The sequence below is a fragment of the Plectropomus leopardus genome, chromosome 5, assembly GCF_008729295.1.
Source record: "Plectropomus leopardus isolate mb chromosome 5, YSFRI_Pleo_2.0, whole genome shotgun sequence".
Classification (NCBI taxonomy): domain Eukaryota; kingdom Metazoa; phylum Chordata; class Actinopteri; order Perciformes; family Serranidae; genus Plectropomus; species Plectropomus leopardus.
Window position 1 is genome coordinate 14,469,287 of NC_056467.1, and position 18,793 is coordinate 14,488,079.

Here is an 18,793-nt window from a genome sequence, read left to right on the forward strand (position 1 = left end):
CTCCTCTTTCTTCATCTATTCATCATATTTTCATTTTTTTTTCTTTCCCACAGCCTGCATCTGCTTTGTTTTGCTCTTTACCTTAGTGCCTGTTCCTGCTGTTTTGTTGTTTAATAATCACCAAAGTTAATTGATATTTTCACAGCTCAAAATTTCAGCATATGTGTGTGGTGGCATTTCTGTGTGCTCATGAGAGACTTTTTTTTTTCTTTGTGACACAGACATTCTCAGTTTTTTATGCAAGCACGCCAACTTGTGTTTCCTTCACCTTTCTGATCAAGCACAAGGTAACGGCTGTTGTGAATGCATGCGCACGCACTCACACGCATCATAAGAGTGACCTTGAGGTGGCATTTGTACCACACACACACCCGCCAACCCTCAGCCCAGGCTTTTGGGTTTGTGTGGTGATTGGCCCGGTCATCTTGTGCAGGGTGGCAACAAAGTGATGGACAGTTAGGTGATGGGAGTGGAATTTTTAAAAAGTGGAAATGAATAAATAGCTGACAAAAGTGGCAGGTTGTACATTTAGGAAGACCCAAAGCAAATGCAGGAGAGGGAGAGAGAGGAAAACCGATCACCAGTGAACATCTCAGAGGGATTGGATCTGTCCCCGTCAATAAACATCTGAAATTACAGCTCTTTTCTGTGTGTGTGGGCGTGCATGTGTGTCTGCTGCTGGTTGAGGACAGTTGTGCAGTTCTGGCTCTGCTTGTGTGTGTGTCATGTGTAAGTATTGAGCAAATGGCCGTGGGTGTGTTGAATTCTTAATGATAGCAACAGATCCAGCTAATGGTTCGACTAACTACAGTGGAGCACTGAAGCTTTCTGACTAATTAATGATCTCAAGGTCACTGATTAGAACCCAGTTGCACCCACTGACTGTGTTTATGAATTTCACCAGTAATAGTTTTTATAAATCATGTGAATAATCTTCTCTCTAGGTGTCTCGTATCTGTTTGGCTCCACTGATATGATCCTTGTTATTATTTTATTTTATCATGCCTTCATTATCTGCCTGCTGCACCTAATCTTTTATCTATTCATCAGATTTTTTTTTCATTTGTGTCTGTTTGCCTTTGCACCCTTTATTCTGTCGCCATGGTCCACTGTACAGTTTTTCTGCCCATTTCAGTCTGTCAGTGGACCTGCTTTATGTGACACCTGTAGTCCATGTAAAGCTGAGTATACACTCAACGATTTGAGCCTGTTTGTGACCTGATTTTTGGGTTTCACAATTCATTTTAGAGTCGGACTGAAATTCAGCTTTGTCAGGTGTCATTTGCTGTGGAGTGTACAGGAGGGAGCGAGGACTGCTCATGGCCAAATCAACTGCTCCCAGCCGTCAGACATTCAGATGTATTTCTGATATGTCAGACATTTTGGTCAGCCACTGTCCGGCTCAGGCATAGTTAATGCAGAGTCACGAGTCGGTTCCCCAAGGTGCCTTTTTTCCTCACTCAGGTTAGTTGTACATTGTGGCCTTTACCAATGAGCCAATTGTCATTCCAATGTTGTCAAATACCGCTGCTTTTGCAGTGCTTTCAGTGTAAGATACCGACACCAAAAGCCACCTTTTGCATCTGCATGTTACGCTGCTGGATAGCATCAGCTGAGAATGTAGACAGACACAGCTCTTTGTGATGTTGTTATTCGCCGGACGACACCTGCTGCATCAGCATGGTACAAAGACGGTTGGCATCATTTTACGCGGTCGGACAGAACCTGTCATGTCCACAACGCTGCTGCTAACGACGTAATATAAGGAGCATGAAGGTCCATATAGGTCAGGGGAGAGGGGCAATGAAAGGATTCAACAAACCAAGGACTTTCATGTGGGAGTCCGATGTTTGCTTGCTGTTTGAATGTGATTTTTTCCCCTACACCTTACCCTGTGCCTCTTTTGCATAATCCTAACCATCTGTGCCAGCATGCACGTGTGTTGACATCCCGGCATTGGTTGCCATGTGCTTGTGTTGTCTGAATGTCACCACGTGCAGCACCATCCCACCCATTTGTTGACATCATGTTAGCAGCTTCCCAGAATGTCAGTAGCATGCATAAAGATACCTAGAGCGTAATGTGTGGATGCGGAAGTTCACTGTGAAGCAGCAGTATGTGACGACTTGGGATGAGAACGTGTTGGTGCTGCTTGTTTGTGTGTGTTTGTGTATGTATGAGAGAGAGAGTGTGAGCACATAAATCATGAGCTTTGGCTTTCCATTGCTGATGATTTACTCATCCAGTGAGAGTTAGGATTAAACAACAACATTTCTACAATGGGCTCAAATCTTTTAGTGTATACCCGGCCTAAATAAAAGACAGATGACAAGAATTTGAAATGCTTGTCTTTTATTTCTATCTGCATTTGTCTGTCTGTAATCAAATATTCATGCCTCACATTCCCAAAACAATGGATCACACTAATAACAGTCAGACTCAACAGTTGTTAACATGTCTGTCACCATCACTTGACAAAATGTGTCTTGTTCGCACCCCAATTGGATTGTATTTCCCCTTTTGGCATGTCTTAACGAACTGAGTTTTTAACAAGCTCACAATTTGCATAATCAAATGTAACACGTCACCTGTGATGTGTTAAGTCTCTAAAGTTGTTTGCAAATTTCAGTTCATAATCTGTCTTAGAAAGCTAGCATTTGTGGGGGGTAAAAGGCTTTTTTTGTAAAACTTTTCATTTTCTTATTTTTCGTGCCTTTAAGTCTGCTTATATTGGTGTGAGTGGATTTGTCTGCATCATTCCGCTTGAGTACTTAAATATGTTTGTGCGTAGGCACGTATTTCTGTGTGTGCTTGAGTGTGTTTGTGTGCTCTTGTTACGGCAATTACATTAACAGGTTTTCCTTCCCAGATGATTGTGATTACTGTCATACTCGAAAGCAGCCAAACAGCATAATCTGAGGAAATAAGTTGATGATTGAACTACGGGGAAAATCTTTGTCTTCTATTAGTCCTCATAAGAGGGAAAACAAAACGCACATGCAATATCACGTGCTCACACACACACAAACACACACACACACAGGCCTTCTCTTCTGTAAGGTGAGAAAATTCAGATGCAATGGATAAAAGGAAACTGTATAGCTTAGAACTGTGTGTGTGTGTCTGTGTGTGTGTGTGTGTGTGTGTGTGTGTGTGTGTGTGTGTGTGTGTGTGTGTGTGTGTGTGTGTGTAAGAGAGAGAGAAGAGAGAGAGAAACAGCATGCCATTAATCTTTCACACAGAGGATTGGGGAGGCAATCTGTTGGCCATCATAGATGATACATGACCCGCCATAGAATGATTCGCCTGTTGCATACCAACACTCATGACACAACTACACACAAAAAGGCAACACACACATTCCCACTGCCACAAACACGCTTGCATGCTGACATGTCACATAAAGAATAAAGGAGGTCACTTCAAAAGCTCACCCATGCACACCAAAATGCACTCGTAACAGGGGTGAAATATATGTGCGCATATGGTATGCACACATGCACAGTCTCACACAGTCTCATTTGATTCGAGCATGCTCCATCAACCTCCAGAAGGTAAACACCTTCTCCAAATTCGCTCCAAGGCCAAACAGTGGTGAACACCTCCTTCTCTCTTTTTTCATTCACACAGACTCGCACACACACAAATAAATTAAGTTTAGAAAGACACGCTGTTCATCATGTTGTCCTTAACCAATCTGTTTTTCTGTCCTCTGTTGGGTGGTTGTCTTTCATGCCCCCTGAAAAACAGAACCATTTTAGATGTCTTCAGTTGCAAACTCCTATCAGCCACATACAATGCAGTCTCCCATGATGATGTGATATGGTAACTCCACTGGCTTTGTTTACACTGTGATTTATTCGAAATCAGTAAATCAGCATCAGTTTTTGCTCTGAAACCTTTGCCTGAGCTTAAGTAGATATGATAGAGGAAGGGTGTCAAGGGTAATTTATTTCCAGTTATAGCCTGATGTTATCATGTTACTATCTTCAATGAATGAGATAAAAAAAAAATGAGCCATAAGCATACACCTGCTGCAGATAAATTTATAGCCCTTAGAAATTAATTTGTTAAGCACATAGCCAGCCTAGCTGCCAAAAGAAAGTGTTGGCATTGTATGTTTCTACAAACCACAGATAAATTATATTTTTACATTTCAAACATATCTTTTTAACATTTCTAAAATATTGATTGATCTGATTTTATAGTATCTTAAAGTGGGACCTAGTTGAGAAACACAAGCTGCAGTACACTGTTCAAGAGCAACAAGCAACAAGATCAGTTGCGAGACATTGCTGCATTTCCAGTGGCAATTGTGGCATCAAAACCGGGTATTTAAGCCACAACATGATGTTTTCCTAACTATAACCAGGTCTTTTCTGTACCTAAACAGAACAACACACTTACCACAGTGTTGTTGTTTCAACATATCTGCGACATAACAATGTACAAATACTACATATTCATGGTCTGCAGGAATGTAAAATGTCAACATTTATTCTGGTGATTGGGTTGATGCAGGTGGATAAGTAGTTTGGTGTTGATCAATTATCAATTTCATCAGTTTAGGATGACAGTGCTTATTTCATAGAGCACTTCAATCTGCTGATAAACGTAACCAAGTTGTTTTCTGTCAGATCACTACAGGAATTGGACTTTAAAAAAGTGTTTACCAGGTCTCAATATTGTTGTTTTATTTACACAAACACTTACCACTTGTTATCTATTTTATGGTTTACTTTAAGTATTTGTGTTTATGTTCACACAGACACACACACACACACACACACACACACACACACACACACACACGTAAAAACGACTTGTAGCTTTGTGTTGCTTTAGCCCAACTCCAGTCCAAAATCTGACTTCACTCTCCCAACTCAAAATCAGGGGCACTTAATAAGTTGATTTTCACAGCTGAACAGTTGGCTGTTTGCCACTACAGTGTCTGTTCTCTTCTGGTAACAGTCAAAAGCCTTAAAAACATAGTGTACACATTCTTGCTGTATTTGCGTGGGCTTAAAACTGGAGTCAAACTTTCCTCCCACATCATAACACATGCATTTTAGAAAACAGAAATAGTATTAACCTGTCGGTTTGCAGACTAAATGGCTGATTAGCTGCCTTGCTGTAGAACATTAGACAGCATGTAAACACACCTGCATGTGTAATTTCAGTCCAGATAGTGGGTGGTGTATTCTTAACAGAACTTTGAGTCCCTGCTCCAACTCAATTGAGCCCGACCTGACCCCCAGGATTCATCCTGGCTGTAATCTCTCAACTATTACCTGGGCTTGAATCCATCCAGCTACTGTTACAGTGTTCTCTTTCCAGTTATAGTAACAAAATGTTAAGTTACACTTCCACTACATGTTGCACTCTGCTCCTCTGTCTCCAGCATATGTTTTGCTGCTCTGTTCCCTGAATTTACAGATGGTCCAGTATGTACCACAGTGTGCTTTGGTGCTTAAAGAATTTGCTATGGAAATCCGGATTTTGAATTGCACTTTGGACAGGTTTGGACTGAAATTTTACCATGGACATGTAGGGTTGGTCTGATTTTTCAGGGCAAGATCAAGGTTCTGGTCCTTACACTTTAATATCACTAACAGCATGCTCTCCACACATCACTTTTAGGCACTAGCTGAGACAAAAAAAGAGCTCTTACGATTCGGTACTTCCCATAAGACTTTTTTCCTTCCCTACAAAATAGGATGACTAAATGTGATTCCAGTTGGACTTTAAATGGTTTCCTTACTTTTTATAGTCACTTGTAACTCTATCTGATCTAATATACAGAAATCAAAAGATCAGCCCTTGAGCTCGACAGGTGAATAAAATGGAAGCAGTATGTTTTGCCGTGTATTGGTGATAATATAATTATGAACATGTACAGCACAGAGAAGTACTGCTCTGCTCTTAAGCTTTTCTCTCAGTCTTTTAATCTTCCACTTTCTGTCTTCATTCTTGTCATTCCCATTGTTTTGCCTTGCTTTCAACCCCCCATATCTTTCTGTTTGGATGCCTGTTTAAATCCCAGTCACTCCATCAAGTCAGATTAAAATGCTGTCACAGATCATTTGCTCCGCAGGAGACCCTGTAAGACCTATTCAAATTAGTTTTCTAAATATGCATCATGCATGTTCCCTAGACCCCTCTTGTCCACTGCTTTTAAACATAAACTTTTTCATTGCAAAACTAGCCTTTTCTTTTCATCGTGAAGTCTTACCTAGACTCCTAAACGTAACAGCTCTTTCTCGGGAGAATCCATCACAGTATACACCAGCTTCATTAATTCAGGTAAACAGATCAATGCCTCAAGGACATGTGCTATCAATTCATATTCACACGTGTGTGTGTGTGTGTGTGTGTGTGTGTGTGTGTGTGTGTGTGTGTGTGTGTGTGTGTGTGTGTGTGTGTGTGAGTGAGAGAGAGAGACAGAGAGCGAGTGGTGGTGTCACCACGCATCTAACTTTCCAAAATGTTTGTTTTTATTCCCTACGAGGAGTCACTCGTGCAGACGAACCTACAGATAATTATCCCTCCTTTCTGCAGTTTAACGCCACTCTAACGCAACTTTATTGTTTTAGTTCACTCTTGTGGCTCTCATAGCAATGTTTCCAATTGACAGTTTTAGAGCACAAAAACTATAAAAACCAGTACACTGACCAGCAACACACAGCAGACAAAAGTTAGCAACTCATTTTGGACATAATGGAGCATTTAGCATCTGAGGACCAATACACACTATGGAAGATGAATTTAAGTAAATTAAGTGTTTCAGTCAATTTAGCTAAGAGAGAAAATTTGAAATGACTCATCACAATATTTTTATTACTTCTGATTTAAAGAAACACATTTTGAAATTTCTGATATATTGAAGAATGTGAATATCCTTCATGTTGTCATCTTCACTGGGAATGTTTACTTAAGGGTACACATTTTGTTTAGCTGGTTAGGTAAGACCTGAAAGGGAAGTGCTTCAAAACATATTCCTTTTCATTCTTCGTGAATGTGATGGCTCGTCTAGTTTTTATGCTTTAAATAAAACTGAGGCAAGCATATGTTTTGCCTAATATCCCATCCACTTTCTTTCTCACCATTTCTAAAGCTTGGATATTTCATGTCGCCGTGAGCGCCCATTAGAACTTCAAGGTCTTTTTATTGACTGCTGCACTTAAAAGAAAACTTAACATTTTGCTCCCTTCTCCCATCTCTCTCTCCTTTCTCTAATGTGCTCACTCTCGCTTGTTCTCTTCCCCTTTACTGAGTGAAAACAAGTTTGTGCAAACAAAATGAATTGCCACTTACTTTGATGCTCCAGCTCACAATTGGTAGATAAAGAGGGTAAACATGGAGAAAGAGAAAAGAGACAATGAGCATGAGAGAGATGGAGGAGCGCCCAGATTACAATCTGTTTCATGTAGCCTTTGTTATTGGTAGTGCTGAATTGGTTCGAGGGTTGTAAGACAATTATTTTGGCGGTGCTGTCATTTTCACAGTCATGCACACATTGGTGTCAAAAATGCTTTGTAAAACCACAGCGCACTGAATATCTCTGACTCAGGAATTAACCTTATTTATGTTTCCTTCTCTTTTTTCCCTCTGTCTTTCTTCAATGTTATTTCACAATTATCTTCTCCATTGTCATCCCCTTCTTCTAATTTCTCATTTTCATTTTTTTCTCTCAACTTTCTGCATTTTTCCTCCTCACTCCCCTCCTTTTTGTTTTCTCATCATATCTTCCTCCCTCTGTTTTCTCTCCAGGTCACTGTCTGGACGTATTGTTGGAGGTGTGTGGTGGTTCTTCACCCTTATCATCATCTCCTCTTACACAGCCAACCTGGCTGCCTTCCTTACTGTGGAGAGGATGGTCTCACCCATAGAGAGTGCAGAGGACTTGGCCAAACAGACAGAAATTGCCTACGGGACACTGGACTCCGGCTCCACTAAGGAGTTCTTCAGGGTATGGACTCTATACACTTTGCTGGATGTTCTTGTAGAGATGTTGTGCTTTTATTATATTAAGTCAAGTTAATTTGCTACTGAGCTGAAAGCCAGGAAGTCTAAGATGACCTGCTGGTCTCTAATTCAGAACTTTGTTTGAAATTCTGGTCAAAATCTTAATGTTTAAACAATACATGTCATGACAGAGGAAGGCACATGAATTATCTAGATAACATTTCTCATTGTTGAACAGAAAAAAGTATAAAGGTACCCTACAGGGTTTCTGACCCATAGACCACCACTTTGTTCATATTTAGTACATGTGCATGAGCCAGTGACTGACTTTTTTGGTTGGTCCATTTCCCCCTAATAACATGCACGGGGCAGAGTTCATAATCTACACCGGCACAAGCCACCGGGGGTGATTGAGATGTTTTGGCTTCACTTTTGGGGAGCTTTCAAGTTGTCCATACAGTCTAGGATATGAGCACACACACATGCAACACGCATAATGGTTTCTCGCTGTCCCACTTATCAACAGTTGCTGGCTGTCATGCAACAAAAAAACTCACAGTAGTTAAAAGTGGGGAAGAGGAAGACTGAAAGCTAGCAAATGTTGTTTTAAACAATGCAGGTTTCAAACCCAAAAATTGTCTTTATGACTGCTTTATGAGAAAGGAAGTGCATTCAGCACATTTCTCAGACCTCAAGGATATACACTTTATGTTTTGGTGAGAAACACTAAACAGGAACTTAAAACTGTTGTAAGAAATGGTTGCCTTTAAGAAATGAGTGTCAGTTATCATTGCTTGTGAGTTATCATCCCATGTGTCCCTTGGAGGTGAAGAACGCCATTCTGCAATGCTTTGAGGCATTCATCACCTCCACTCCATCCATAATTGCATTATTTCTCACTTGTGTCAAAGTGCAGAGAAGGGAAGTGAACACTTGCTGCTAGGGGAAATTGTTAAGTCAAGACAGGAGGTTAGATAATATAAAAAGATCAATCTTAAAGTTTCTTCTGAAATGAATAGGCAGTCGGTAAGAGGAAGGAAATATGAGGGAGGTGATGTCTTGTTTATTGAAGCCAGACAAAAGCCAAGTAGCAGAATTCTGCTGTGACTGTAGGTGGGACAAGGACAAGTGACTAATGACAGTGTATACCGATTTACAATAGTCCAGGTGGGAGGAGAGAAATGAATGGATGACTTCTCCAGATCATGAATTGAGAGAGGCTTAAATATTAAAAGTGACACTAATCTGAAACGCTTGACTTTCACTTCAGCCAGTTTGTTTTGTAAAACTTGATCGCTCCATCAAAGTTCTACCTGAGGTTTCGAGGAGTATCAGAAGAAAAAGGACCAGGGTGGGATCTTTTAATTAAAATTTAGGCATGATCACAATGGAACAATGTTTGTTTTGCACAGCCCCATTGAATTTTCTCCTACTCTTTCAGATAAATCATTGATAATAACAAGAATGATAATAAGTAAAGTGCAGTGAAGTAGAGGTGGACTGCGTGGACACACAAGGTAGACATAGCTGGAACTGACTACACTATAGAGAGCTGTTAATGTAAAATATTGAACAGAAAATTGTAGCGGAGTGTTGCGAAGTGGCTTAGACGAGACCTAAAGTGGCTTCACCCTTTGACCTATTCACCCATGTGGATTGCAAGTACATAAATACTCATGTACACATACAAATTTAGACACACACATGCACACAATGCTGATGAAGACAATTTTTTTCTGCAGACATAGGCAAAACACCAGCGTCACCACATGTACAAAAACAAATTTGCTCCGTCACATAGTCACGCTCTGTCGGGACATTCAGAATTGTTTGTGTTGCTCATGCATTGTGTGTGTATCTGTGTGTGTATATACCAATTTACAGTTATGTTTTGTAAAGACGTGTGCACTAGTGTGTGTATTTGAGGACGTGGAGGAGGGGGTGGTTGTAGCAGACAGTTTGTGGTTCTGTGAGCGGCTCTGGCATCATCAACATAACGAGCGGGCTGAAATCTGTGGAGGGTGAAAAAGCAATTTACTCTCCTACAGCTGAGGGGGATTCGCCTCCACCATTAATTATCTGTGTGTGTGTGTGTGTGTGTGTGTGTGTGTGTGTGTGTAAGAATGCACATATGCATATGCATATTTAGCCACATATGTACAGGAGTATATGTGCATGTGTGCACAACTTCTCCTGCAGATTTGTGTGTGTGCTAAATGTATATATATTTAAAAGGGTTCTCCATAGTGTGGATGCCTGAAGGTGACTTGCAGCATCCATTTCCTCCTTCAGCCTCACTCATTGTTAAAGAATCTGGAAAGAGTCACACTGCATTGTCACACATCCATCCCTCCGAGGCCAGACACTGCTTTATACGTGCATAGTCATCATCATCACTGTCTCTCCCTCTCTCACTCTAACTCTCTCAAGCACATGCAAACACACATGAAAGTAATACACACAAGCACATACACATTTTGCTGCCGCCAGACAGAAATCAGTGGATTAAAAAAAAGAAGAAAAAATTAGGGAAAGATGGATGGATGGATCAAACTTGATGAATGAGGATGACAGAAGCGCTAAAGGTGCGAAGAAGAGGATGGTTAGAAGGTTTTTATCTACGATAGTAGAGAGAGTGAGAAATAAAAAGAGAAAGAATGGAGAGAGAGAAAAGGTAGTATGGAGAAAAGAGGGGCCTGCTGGTCCTCGTAGATGTGAGTGACATTATTATGGGATAGGTGTCCGTCACGCGCTAGTAACACACTCACTCACACGCATGCACACCATCCCCCCAGGCGCTGGTTTCAGTGGCTGAGGCCATGGCTTGTCGCTTGCAGAACGACAGAATAACACTTAATCACCAGGAGAGAAAGAGAAGAAGGGAGCAGGACGCTTGTGGAGGATGACAGTTTGACTTTTCTGCTTGTTATTTTCACTCTTGAGTGCACACAGTACACACAAATGAAAATACATACAAACATATAATCTGGTGCACAAAACTGCACACATGCACGCACATACCATGCATGGTATAAACACAATCATACTGGATGCAAATTCTCAAATCCTAGGATAGCGAAGGCATGACCCAACCTACTCTCCCTCTAAGTGACTAGAACTCATAACCTTCTTTGTTTTGATTGGTTAGGTTCACATAAAAGGAGTCGGATTGGTTACGGTAAAGGTAAAAAAATTGTCAGGGGCAGAGAAAGGCAGGCCATTCTTTCGCCATCCCAGGATTGGTAAATTCACATACTGGACAGATGTCCTCTAAAAGCCCCTCTGTAGAGCAGGTTGCTGGATCAGCATGCCATAGTAGAAGTCATTAAGTCATATTACCCCTTTGACACCTGAGCAAATAGTCTTGAAATTCTTGAAACATGGGAGGACGGCAATGAGCAACGAAAGAAGACATAATCCAAAAAATAAGCAAGAAATTAGTAAAACATATAGGAAAATTGCCTGAAAATTAGTTTAAAAGTAAGAATAAGAAAGTAAATAAACAATGAAATGACCCAATGACTTTTTTTAAAAAAAATTTAAAATCTATGAATTTCTTGCAATTGCACCATTTATGCACCATTTCTTACCAAGTTGCTCATTGCCTGTTTACCCATGATTCTGAAAGTATTTACACAAATTTGCACAGGATTTAAATGTCTGAATACTCGTGAAAGGCATCTGAAAGCAGCACAAGGAAAGTGACATCATTCCAGGTTTCAAAGGGTTAAGGATCCAATGTGTAGGATTTAGGGCCATCTATCAGCAGAGATGGTATAGAATATTCATAACTATGCTTTCATTAGTTCATAATCACCAGAAAATAAGAGTCTTTGCGTTTTTCTACAGTAGCCCAGAATAAACAAATAAAACACTGACTCTTCAGAATGCCATTCACATTTTTACATTGGCCACCATTGGCATGGCACACGCTACACACTACACTTTGTAGATTTGGTATAAATTTTAAATGTGGTTATGAATGTCAAAATGTGCCAGAGGATCAAAATGGAAGATTAAAGACACAGCCCTTTATCAGCTGTGTAATTTCATGCAAGAATTACATATGGAAGTCAGCCTAAACACCACAAAAAAACTGTAGCAATAAATTAAATGCAGGAAAAACATAGAAAATATTAATAGATGCTGTCATCCAATGTCAAGACTGCACTGTTGTTCTTTTTGTAGAAGCATGGAACAAGCACTTGTGCCTAATCAATGAACAGCATTAAGTGTCATGGTGTTAACATAATGAGTAGCTTGTTGTTTTCACCTTCTCTGCTCTCATATTTACATCTCAGATTCATCCTCTTTGTCTCAGTAAGCATGGCATGTTGATACGAATAATCAGATCTGTGGTTAGGGAAGCTGCTAACACTTTGGACATCAGCGAGGTGTGAAAAGACCCCCAGAGGGATATACAGAGCGTGGATGTGGCAAGAATAACACAGCATTCTTAAATGATGAGGCTGGTGTTGTTTTGTATTTTTATTGTTGTCAACAAATCCCCTGAAAAGCCAAAAATACATTTATTTTTTTACCCTGTCAAGGGGTACTGTCGTATTTAGCAAACTTTGTTCAGTTAGAGGTTAATAGTTAAGAGGACTAATTTCAGTGGTAAATGAATACACATTTGGATGCTACAGCACAATGTATTTGGAATTGACTCAAAACAGGCAAATCAGCTTTACTTGTCATTTCACACAACAGGACAATTCAAGTGCTTTACAGAGCAATTAAGTATCAGAGAGAAAACAACAGATGGTAGAAAAAAATTGGATGTGAGGAAAATAGATTGTGGGAAAAAATGTGATGGTGAAAAATGAATTGATGATGGAAAAAAACTTTCTTGTTCTCTGGAGAAACTTTCTCGGGTGAATTAGAAATTTTCTTGGGAGAACGAGAAACTTTCTCATGAGAACTTTTTTCACAATCTAATTTTTTTTCCACCATTATTTTTTTCCCCATCTGTTTTTTTTCCACCATCATTTTTTCATCTATTTTATTGAATGATAATAAAAATGCTTTCCCATATACAATAAAATAGTAAAGAGAAAAAATGTAAAAGGTCAAATCGATTACTAAACGATTTACGATTTTAAAAAAAAAATCACCATTAATAATAGCAAAAGTGCAGATGAGAGGTGCTCTTGGCACCTAAAATCCTTATTTAAAATGATTTAATTTCAAGTTTAAAATGATTTTGCAGTCATTGCCTAATGAACCAGGCAGTGTTAGCTTTGACTGAGGCGTGGTCAGAGTCAGGGCTTGTCTAACATCATACGTGAGGTTAATCCAGGTTTGTGCTGTGTGATAACACACAGTGCTTCACCATGTTTAGTTTTAACTCTTGAGGCCAGTAGGCCTGACCCAGATGTCCTAAGGGTCCCAGAATGTTCATGTGTCACAACCATGTTGGAGATATTTTTTGGCATTGAGCCACAGAGAGATCTGTACAAAAGCAGCAAGATTTTAAAATTAATTAAACTATAGTAGCCATGTTCATGGTAATGAAGGAACAAGACACCCAGTGCAGCAGTTCAGCTTGCCGATGTGTTTTTAACATTTAATAATTGACACAGCCTCTGTGATGTCGCCCATTGGTTTATGGACGCCCCGTTTCGAAACCTTAGGCAGTCGCCATGTTGGTTTTATGGGGCCAGAAGTGGCCATAATTGAATGATAAGTGGATATTGAAGGAGTAAGGGATGGATCTAACTTTGGTGACGCCTCGCTGACAGCCTGCTGCTTAAAGTGGTCAGGTCCTTACTTATACGAAGCCTCCCCGTGCAGTTGTCATGAACGTTAAACTTAACAATCAAAATCTTTTTTTTGTCCCGGGCTGTAAACATGTTTATTTCTGCCGTCTAGTTGGGTACTTTAACACCAGGGTCTATGGGGATTAACTCACTGCAGTTTTTGGAACTTCTGCATTGGCGTCATTTTTCAGAGTTGCCGTTTGGTTTTTAATAGTTTTTGGACTTCTGGCAGAATAAGCTACTTGGCTACACTGGCAACACAGGCAATACTTGTTCGTGGGATCACTTTTTGGTTTTTATGTTTTCATGGGATAGATGACAGCATAAATATAGGATATCATCAACCTTATTATTTGAAGGGTTAAATGTACAGTCTAACAACAGAAAGTTAAAACCTTTGCGATGACAGTTTTTTTAAATTGCCTGAATCCTATTTTACAGGGTCACTTGAGTGCAAACTGTTAGTTATTGAGTTTAAATCAGATTGCACAAAATATCTAAAATGTTACTCTGTTCTTTTCTTGTGAGACCTCAGTCACCCAAGCTGTTCCTCCTAAGATGAAGGAAGTTAAGGAGTCACATTGCTGCCTTTCTCTCAGTCTTTTCCTTAAATGAAATCATTTCTAACAACCTGACACACATGGCCTCTCTTTGCTTGGCAGTCCCCTCCCCACCAGACTACGAAAACCATCATCTGGGAGAAAAATCTGGCCTCATGTTTGCAAATAAATGCCTATTCATCCCCTGATTAACATGTTCTCTCTTTTTCTCCCTTCTCCACTCCAGAGATCCAAAATAGCTGTGTATGAGAAGATGTGGTCATACATGAAGTCTGCCGAACCGACTGTCTTCACCAAAACCACAGCAGAGGGTGTGGCAAGGGTTCGCAAATCCAAGGGGAAGTATGCCTTCCTCCTGGAGTCCACCATGAATGAATACACGGAGCAGCGCAAGCCTTGTGATACGATGAAAGTCGGGGGGAACCTGGACTCCAAAGGATATGGCATTGCTACACCGAAAGGCTCACAGTTAAGGTGGGTGGAATAGTGTAACAATAGGCGACAGTAACAAAGTTCGTACTGTCCTATTGCTGCGATATTCCACCTACCCTGCTGTGCCTTTTATACTACAACTAGATTACCCTGTCACTGCTGTACAGTGAAAATCGCACACAAAAGTTATTGTTGACCAGTATTTGAATATTAATTGTTTCTCATTGAGTAAAGATTATAGACATTATGAATATAGTGAAAGATTAAAGTACAATTTATGTATTTTTCATTACAAACTCCAAAAGCAAAGAGTTAAAGGTTTTCACCCAGCAGCAGTGACATAGATGTTTGCAGATTATGTGTTTCATCTCTTCTTTGCTTATCTCCTTAATTTCGTTATCTTTCTCATTCTGGCTTCTTTGTAACATTTTTTTTCTGTTCGGCCCTACTTTTCCTTTCTCTCTAATGACACACCTACGTTAATTTGGGCCTGTTAGCTGCATTTCTGTGTCCTCTGTCACTGTCATCGTCTTCCCCTAATGCTCACATCCCTTCTCTTTTAACCACTCTTTTTCTCCACAGGGCCACCTTACAGGTAACTGTGTCCATTTGTCTGTCGTCTCGTCTCTTTGTTCCTTTCATCACCAGAGATGGTAGTCACAATGGTGATAATGATGATGGTTATGATTATTATAGGCGAGATTTATTAACTGAATGTTAGCGCCAGGAGAGGCAGAACCTCAGACTGCTGCCGCTACATCCAAAGCCACGAGGGGGAATTTATAGACAAACGGGAGACAAAAAGTGAGAAAGATGAAGTAGAGGGGCTTGGCCAATGGGGGGACTAGAAGCGAAACATAATACAGGATCCCACGTCAAAAATACTGAGTCACAAATAAAATGTATTATTTGAAAAATGTGTTATTTGCAATTGGACAACACCAAATAAAACCCAGATTCAGGAGTATGTTTACTTTAAAGAATGCACATCAGTGTGTGTAAATCTTTATGAAAAAAGCACAGGCTGGAGGAAATGACTGAGACAGTGACTGAGTTTAAGTCCAAAAGTTGGTCCTTTTCTTTTAATTTTCCCTCAGCAAACACTTGTTTACTCGGCTTGTTAACTTGAGCCTACAGTAACAGCCCCAGTAGGTTTCACTGAGGTTTTCTGTCAATCCACATAATAAATTTTTAAGGTGACTGTGACGGCAGTACAGTGAGACTTTGTCTTCACGATGTTACAAGTGCCTGCTGAGGGAAAATAATTGACTAAATCCAGTGACGCCGGACCGCTTGCTCTCTCTTTTCTCCTTCCACCTCTCTCTGTCAGCATTTCAGATTTGCTTTATGAAAAGTGAAACACAAATCAGCCTCACATCCTGTCCTATAACTTTCCCCTGTGTATGGTGCAAATAAGCCCCTCAAAAGCCCCAGTCACTGTAGTTCATCCCTTATTATTTAAACAAAGGTTTTTCCGTTTATGAGGGAAAAGTGACAGACAGTGGGTGGATATGTCCCTTTTTAAGCCCCCCTCCTCCATAACACATTTCTGGGACTATCCACGGTTGTCTCTGGCTTCTCTCAATCAGCGGAAACCCAATCTACCAGGTGCACATGTGTGGCTGTGAGTGTGCACGTCAGGTGAGCCTGCCTCTCCTTGCTGTGCACTAATCACAGCGCTAATTTGACTTGATGATGTTGATGAAGAGAATGAATACCCTGATGATTGAAATGAATGTTAGGAATGTATGCTCTCTGAAGTATTTTGATATGATTTTTGCCATGTGATTGCTATTTTATGATTTACAAAGATGTATGAACTGTTTTCATCCATACCTCTTACGTTGATGAGATTAGCCATGGCTTGTGGATCACTCTGGAGAACACTGTCTCTCTCTGAATCTCTTGACTATCTTCTCTCAGAGAGCTAAACCTATTGAGGGCTTGTAATTTGTTTAGTGGGAGAGAGTGCTTTTACTCTCCTATTTTGTGCTGAACTGACAACCTTTCAGTCACAAGCCAGCTCTCACCTGCAGTCCAACACTCTGAGATGAGATAGGACCTCCAGATAGGCGGGTGTACAGACAAAGGGACACACTAACAAACACGCAGGCAGCCACTGCAGTGACCTTTCTGTAGAGATTTGCTCAACTGATTAACACATCTCACAAACAAAAGAGTGGACAGCAGAGGGTGGTAGCAGGAGAAAACAACAGGAAAGTTGTTTACAGCTAAGTCTAAAAAAGTAGAGATGTACCAAAGTGGGGGAGACAGGACAAAATTAATCTATAAAAGACAAAATCAGTCAGCTCCTGCAGTTGTGTTTTTATAAACTCACGTGGAAATCATAGTAAGGGAACAGGCCACATAGTGAGGCATTTGTGAGACATTTGCAGGAGTAATAGAATGGTGAGAATTGGTGAAAATTACCACTTTTACCATTTTTGTCTCTAATGAAATGGTTGGATTGCTTGTCTAGTGAAGGGGTTGCTTTTCAGTGTTTTGGCTTATTGTAGTATATTGTTGTATATACTTATATACCCCTTTCTCGTATTTTCAAGCGGCATTATTGTTGGCATTGCTGTCAAAAAAGACAATCAAATCACTTTCTGTATTCTAAGAGCCAAGTTAGCCTACCAACAACACACCACACACTGCATTTTTTTTTTTTTTACACTACCACAGTCCGTCATTTTTGATACTGGGGCTATTACCTCTGCCTGCATCAGGCAGAGGTATTGAGTTGCACCTACAACTATGAAAGGAGTAAAATAGCTAAATGGAGGCTCTATAGTCTAAAGCTAGACAGCAAACTCTATTGCTTCCCACACTTTCAACAGCAGTAAACACGCCAGGTTCACACTGGACATGGAAGCGCTTTCGCGCAGCTGCCCATAGCAGTTGCCCGTAGCAGTTGCCTGTTATTTGCTCATTTATACCATATCTTATATAGCCTTTAAATAATTCCTAATAGATTATTAGTCTGTTTTCCGGACAGATTTGCTCACAGTTCAAAGAAGAAAAAAAAACAAAGACCAAAAGCAAAAAAAAATACTGCAGATGGCAAGCCTGCCCCAGAGCTGAGGTCCAGGGTAAATACAGTGTGAACGGCCACGTTGCTCAACACAGGTGCCAACAGGAAATGGGCAGTATTTTGGCATGCTTCATGACTCTTTCACATCCAGTGTGAACTTGACGTTACAGTTTCACTCTTTTTGTTCTTACTTTTCACAATAAAAGCCCTAGACATAAACATCATATCACCACTTACCAGAGGGAACATAAATTCACTGAGAACATTTCACTAAGAGACAACTTGACAAAATAGCTTACAGTAATTGCAAAGAACTGTACACTGATAATTTGGTAACTGCAGATGGCTACTGATAGCTACTGGGTAAAACAAAAGCACTTTTCTCTTCCTATTTTGGGTGGTGCAATTTCTTTGTGCTGAATATTGAGCCTCTATTTTCCTGGTAGATCGTACCCAGTGGTGGACAGTATTGCATAGTGAAGGCAAGATTTTTAGGGAACCAATCCAAAAGCAGATGGTCTTATTTTTCTTTAGCTACTAGATTGCGCAATCAACATCTACTTCAAAATGATAAGTTATAGGACAAATTGTGTTAATTTCCACTCTAAAGTTACGTTATTGTTGCATGGTAATGGCGCTCAAATCATGGATTCTTTGAAGTTTTTTGGGTGACGCACTGAAGTGCTAGTGAGAACATCTTAGATCTAAGAGTTGGCTTCTAAATGATGCAGCATTTACAGGGAATGCTTTGTTGTTAAAAAAAATCAAACAAAAAGAAAACCAAGCAAATCTGGGCATCATGAAAGGAATGGCTTTCTTTTTTTTTTAGATGCTGACACTTAAGTGTTGAAGGTTGCAGCTTTCCACAACTCAGCACCTTAAAAACCTTTTTAGAAGTCCTTGCTTTCAACTACTTCACATTGACTGTAACTGTTTTAAAAACCGTTAAAAATCTATAAATATAAATCTTTCTGAACATGCCTGATATGAAGAGCTTAGCTTAATACATGTGCACACATCGCATGAATGCCAGATATTTAGCC

The 18,793-nt window shown here is 40.1% G+C and overlaps 1 protein-coding gene across 1 annotated transcript in view; it reads left to right on the plus strand.

The window, feature by feature from the left end:
* gria4a (glutamate receptor, ionotropic, AMPA 4a) overlaps window positions 1-18,793 on the plus strand; it is a 122,980-nt gene that overhangs the window by 92,324 nt on the left and 11,863 nt on the right. Inside the window, exons 14-15 of the mRNA XM_042486326.1 lie at window positions 7,771-7,969; window positions 14,511-14,758. Coding sequence (XP_042342260.1) covers window positions 7,771-7,969; window positions 14,511-14,758 — 447 coding nt within the window. The remainder of the gene's footprint in view (window positions 1-7,770; window positions 7,970-14,510; window positions 14,759-18,793) is intronic.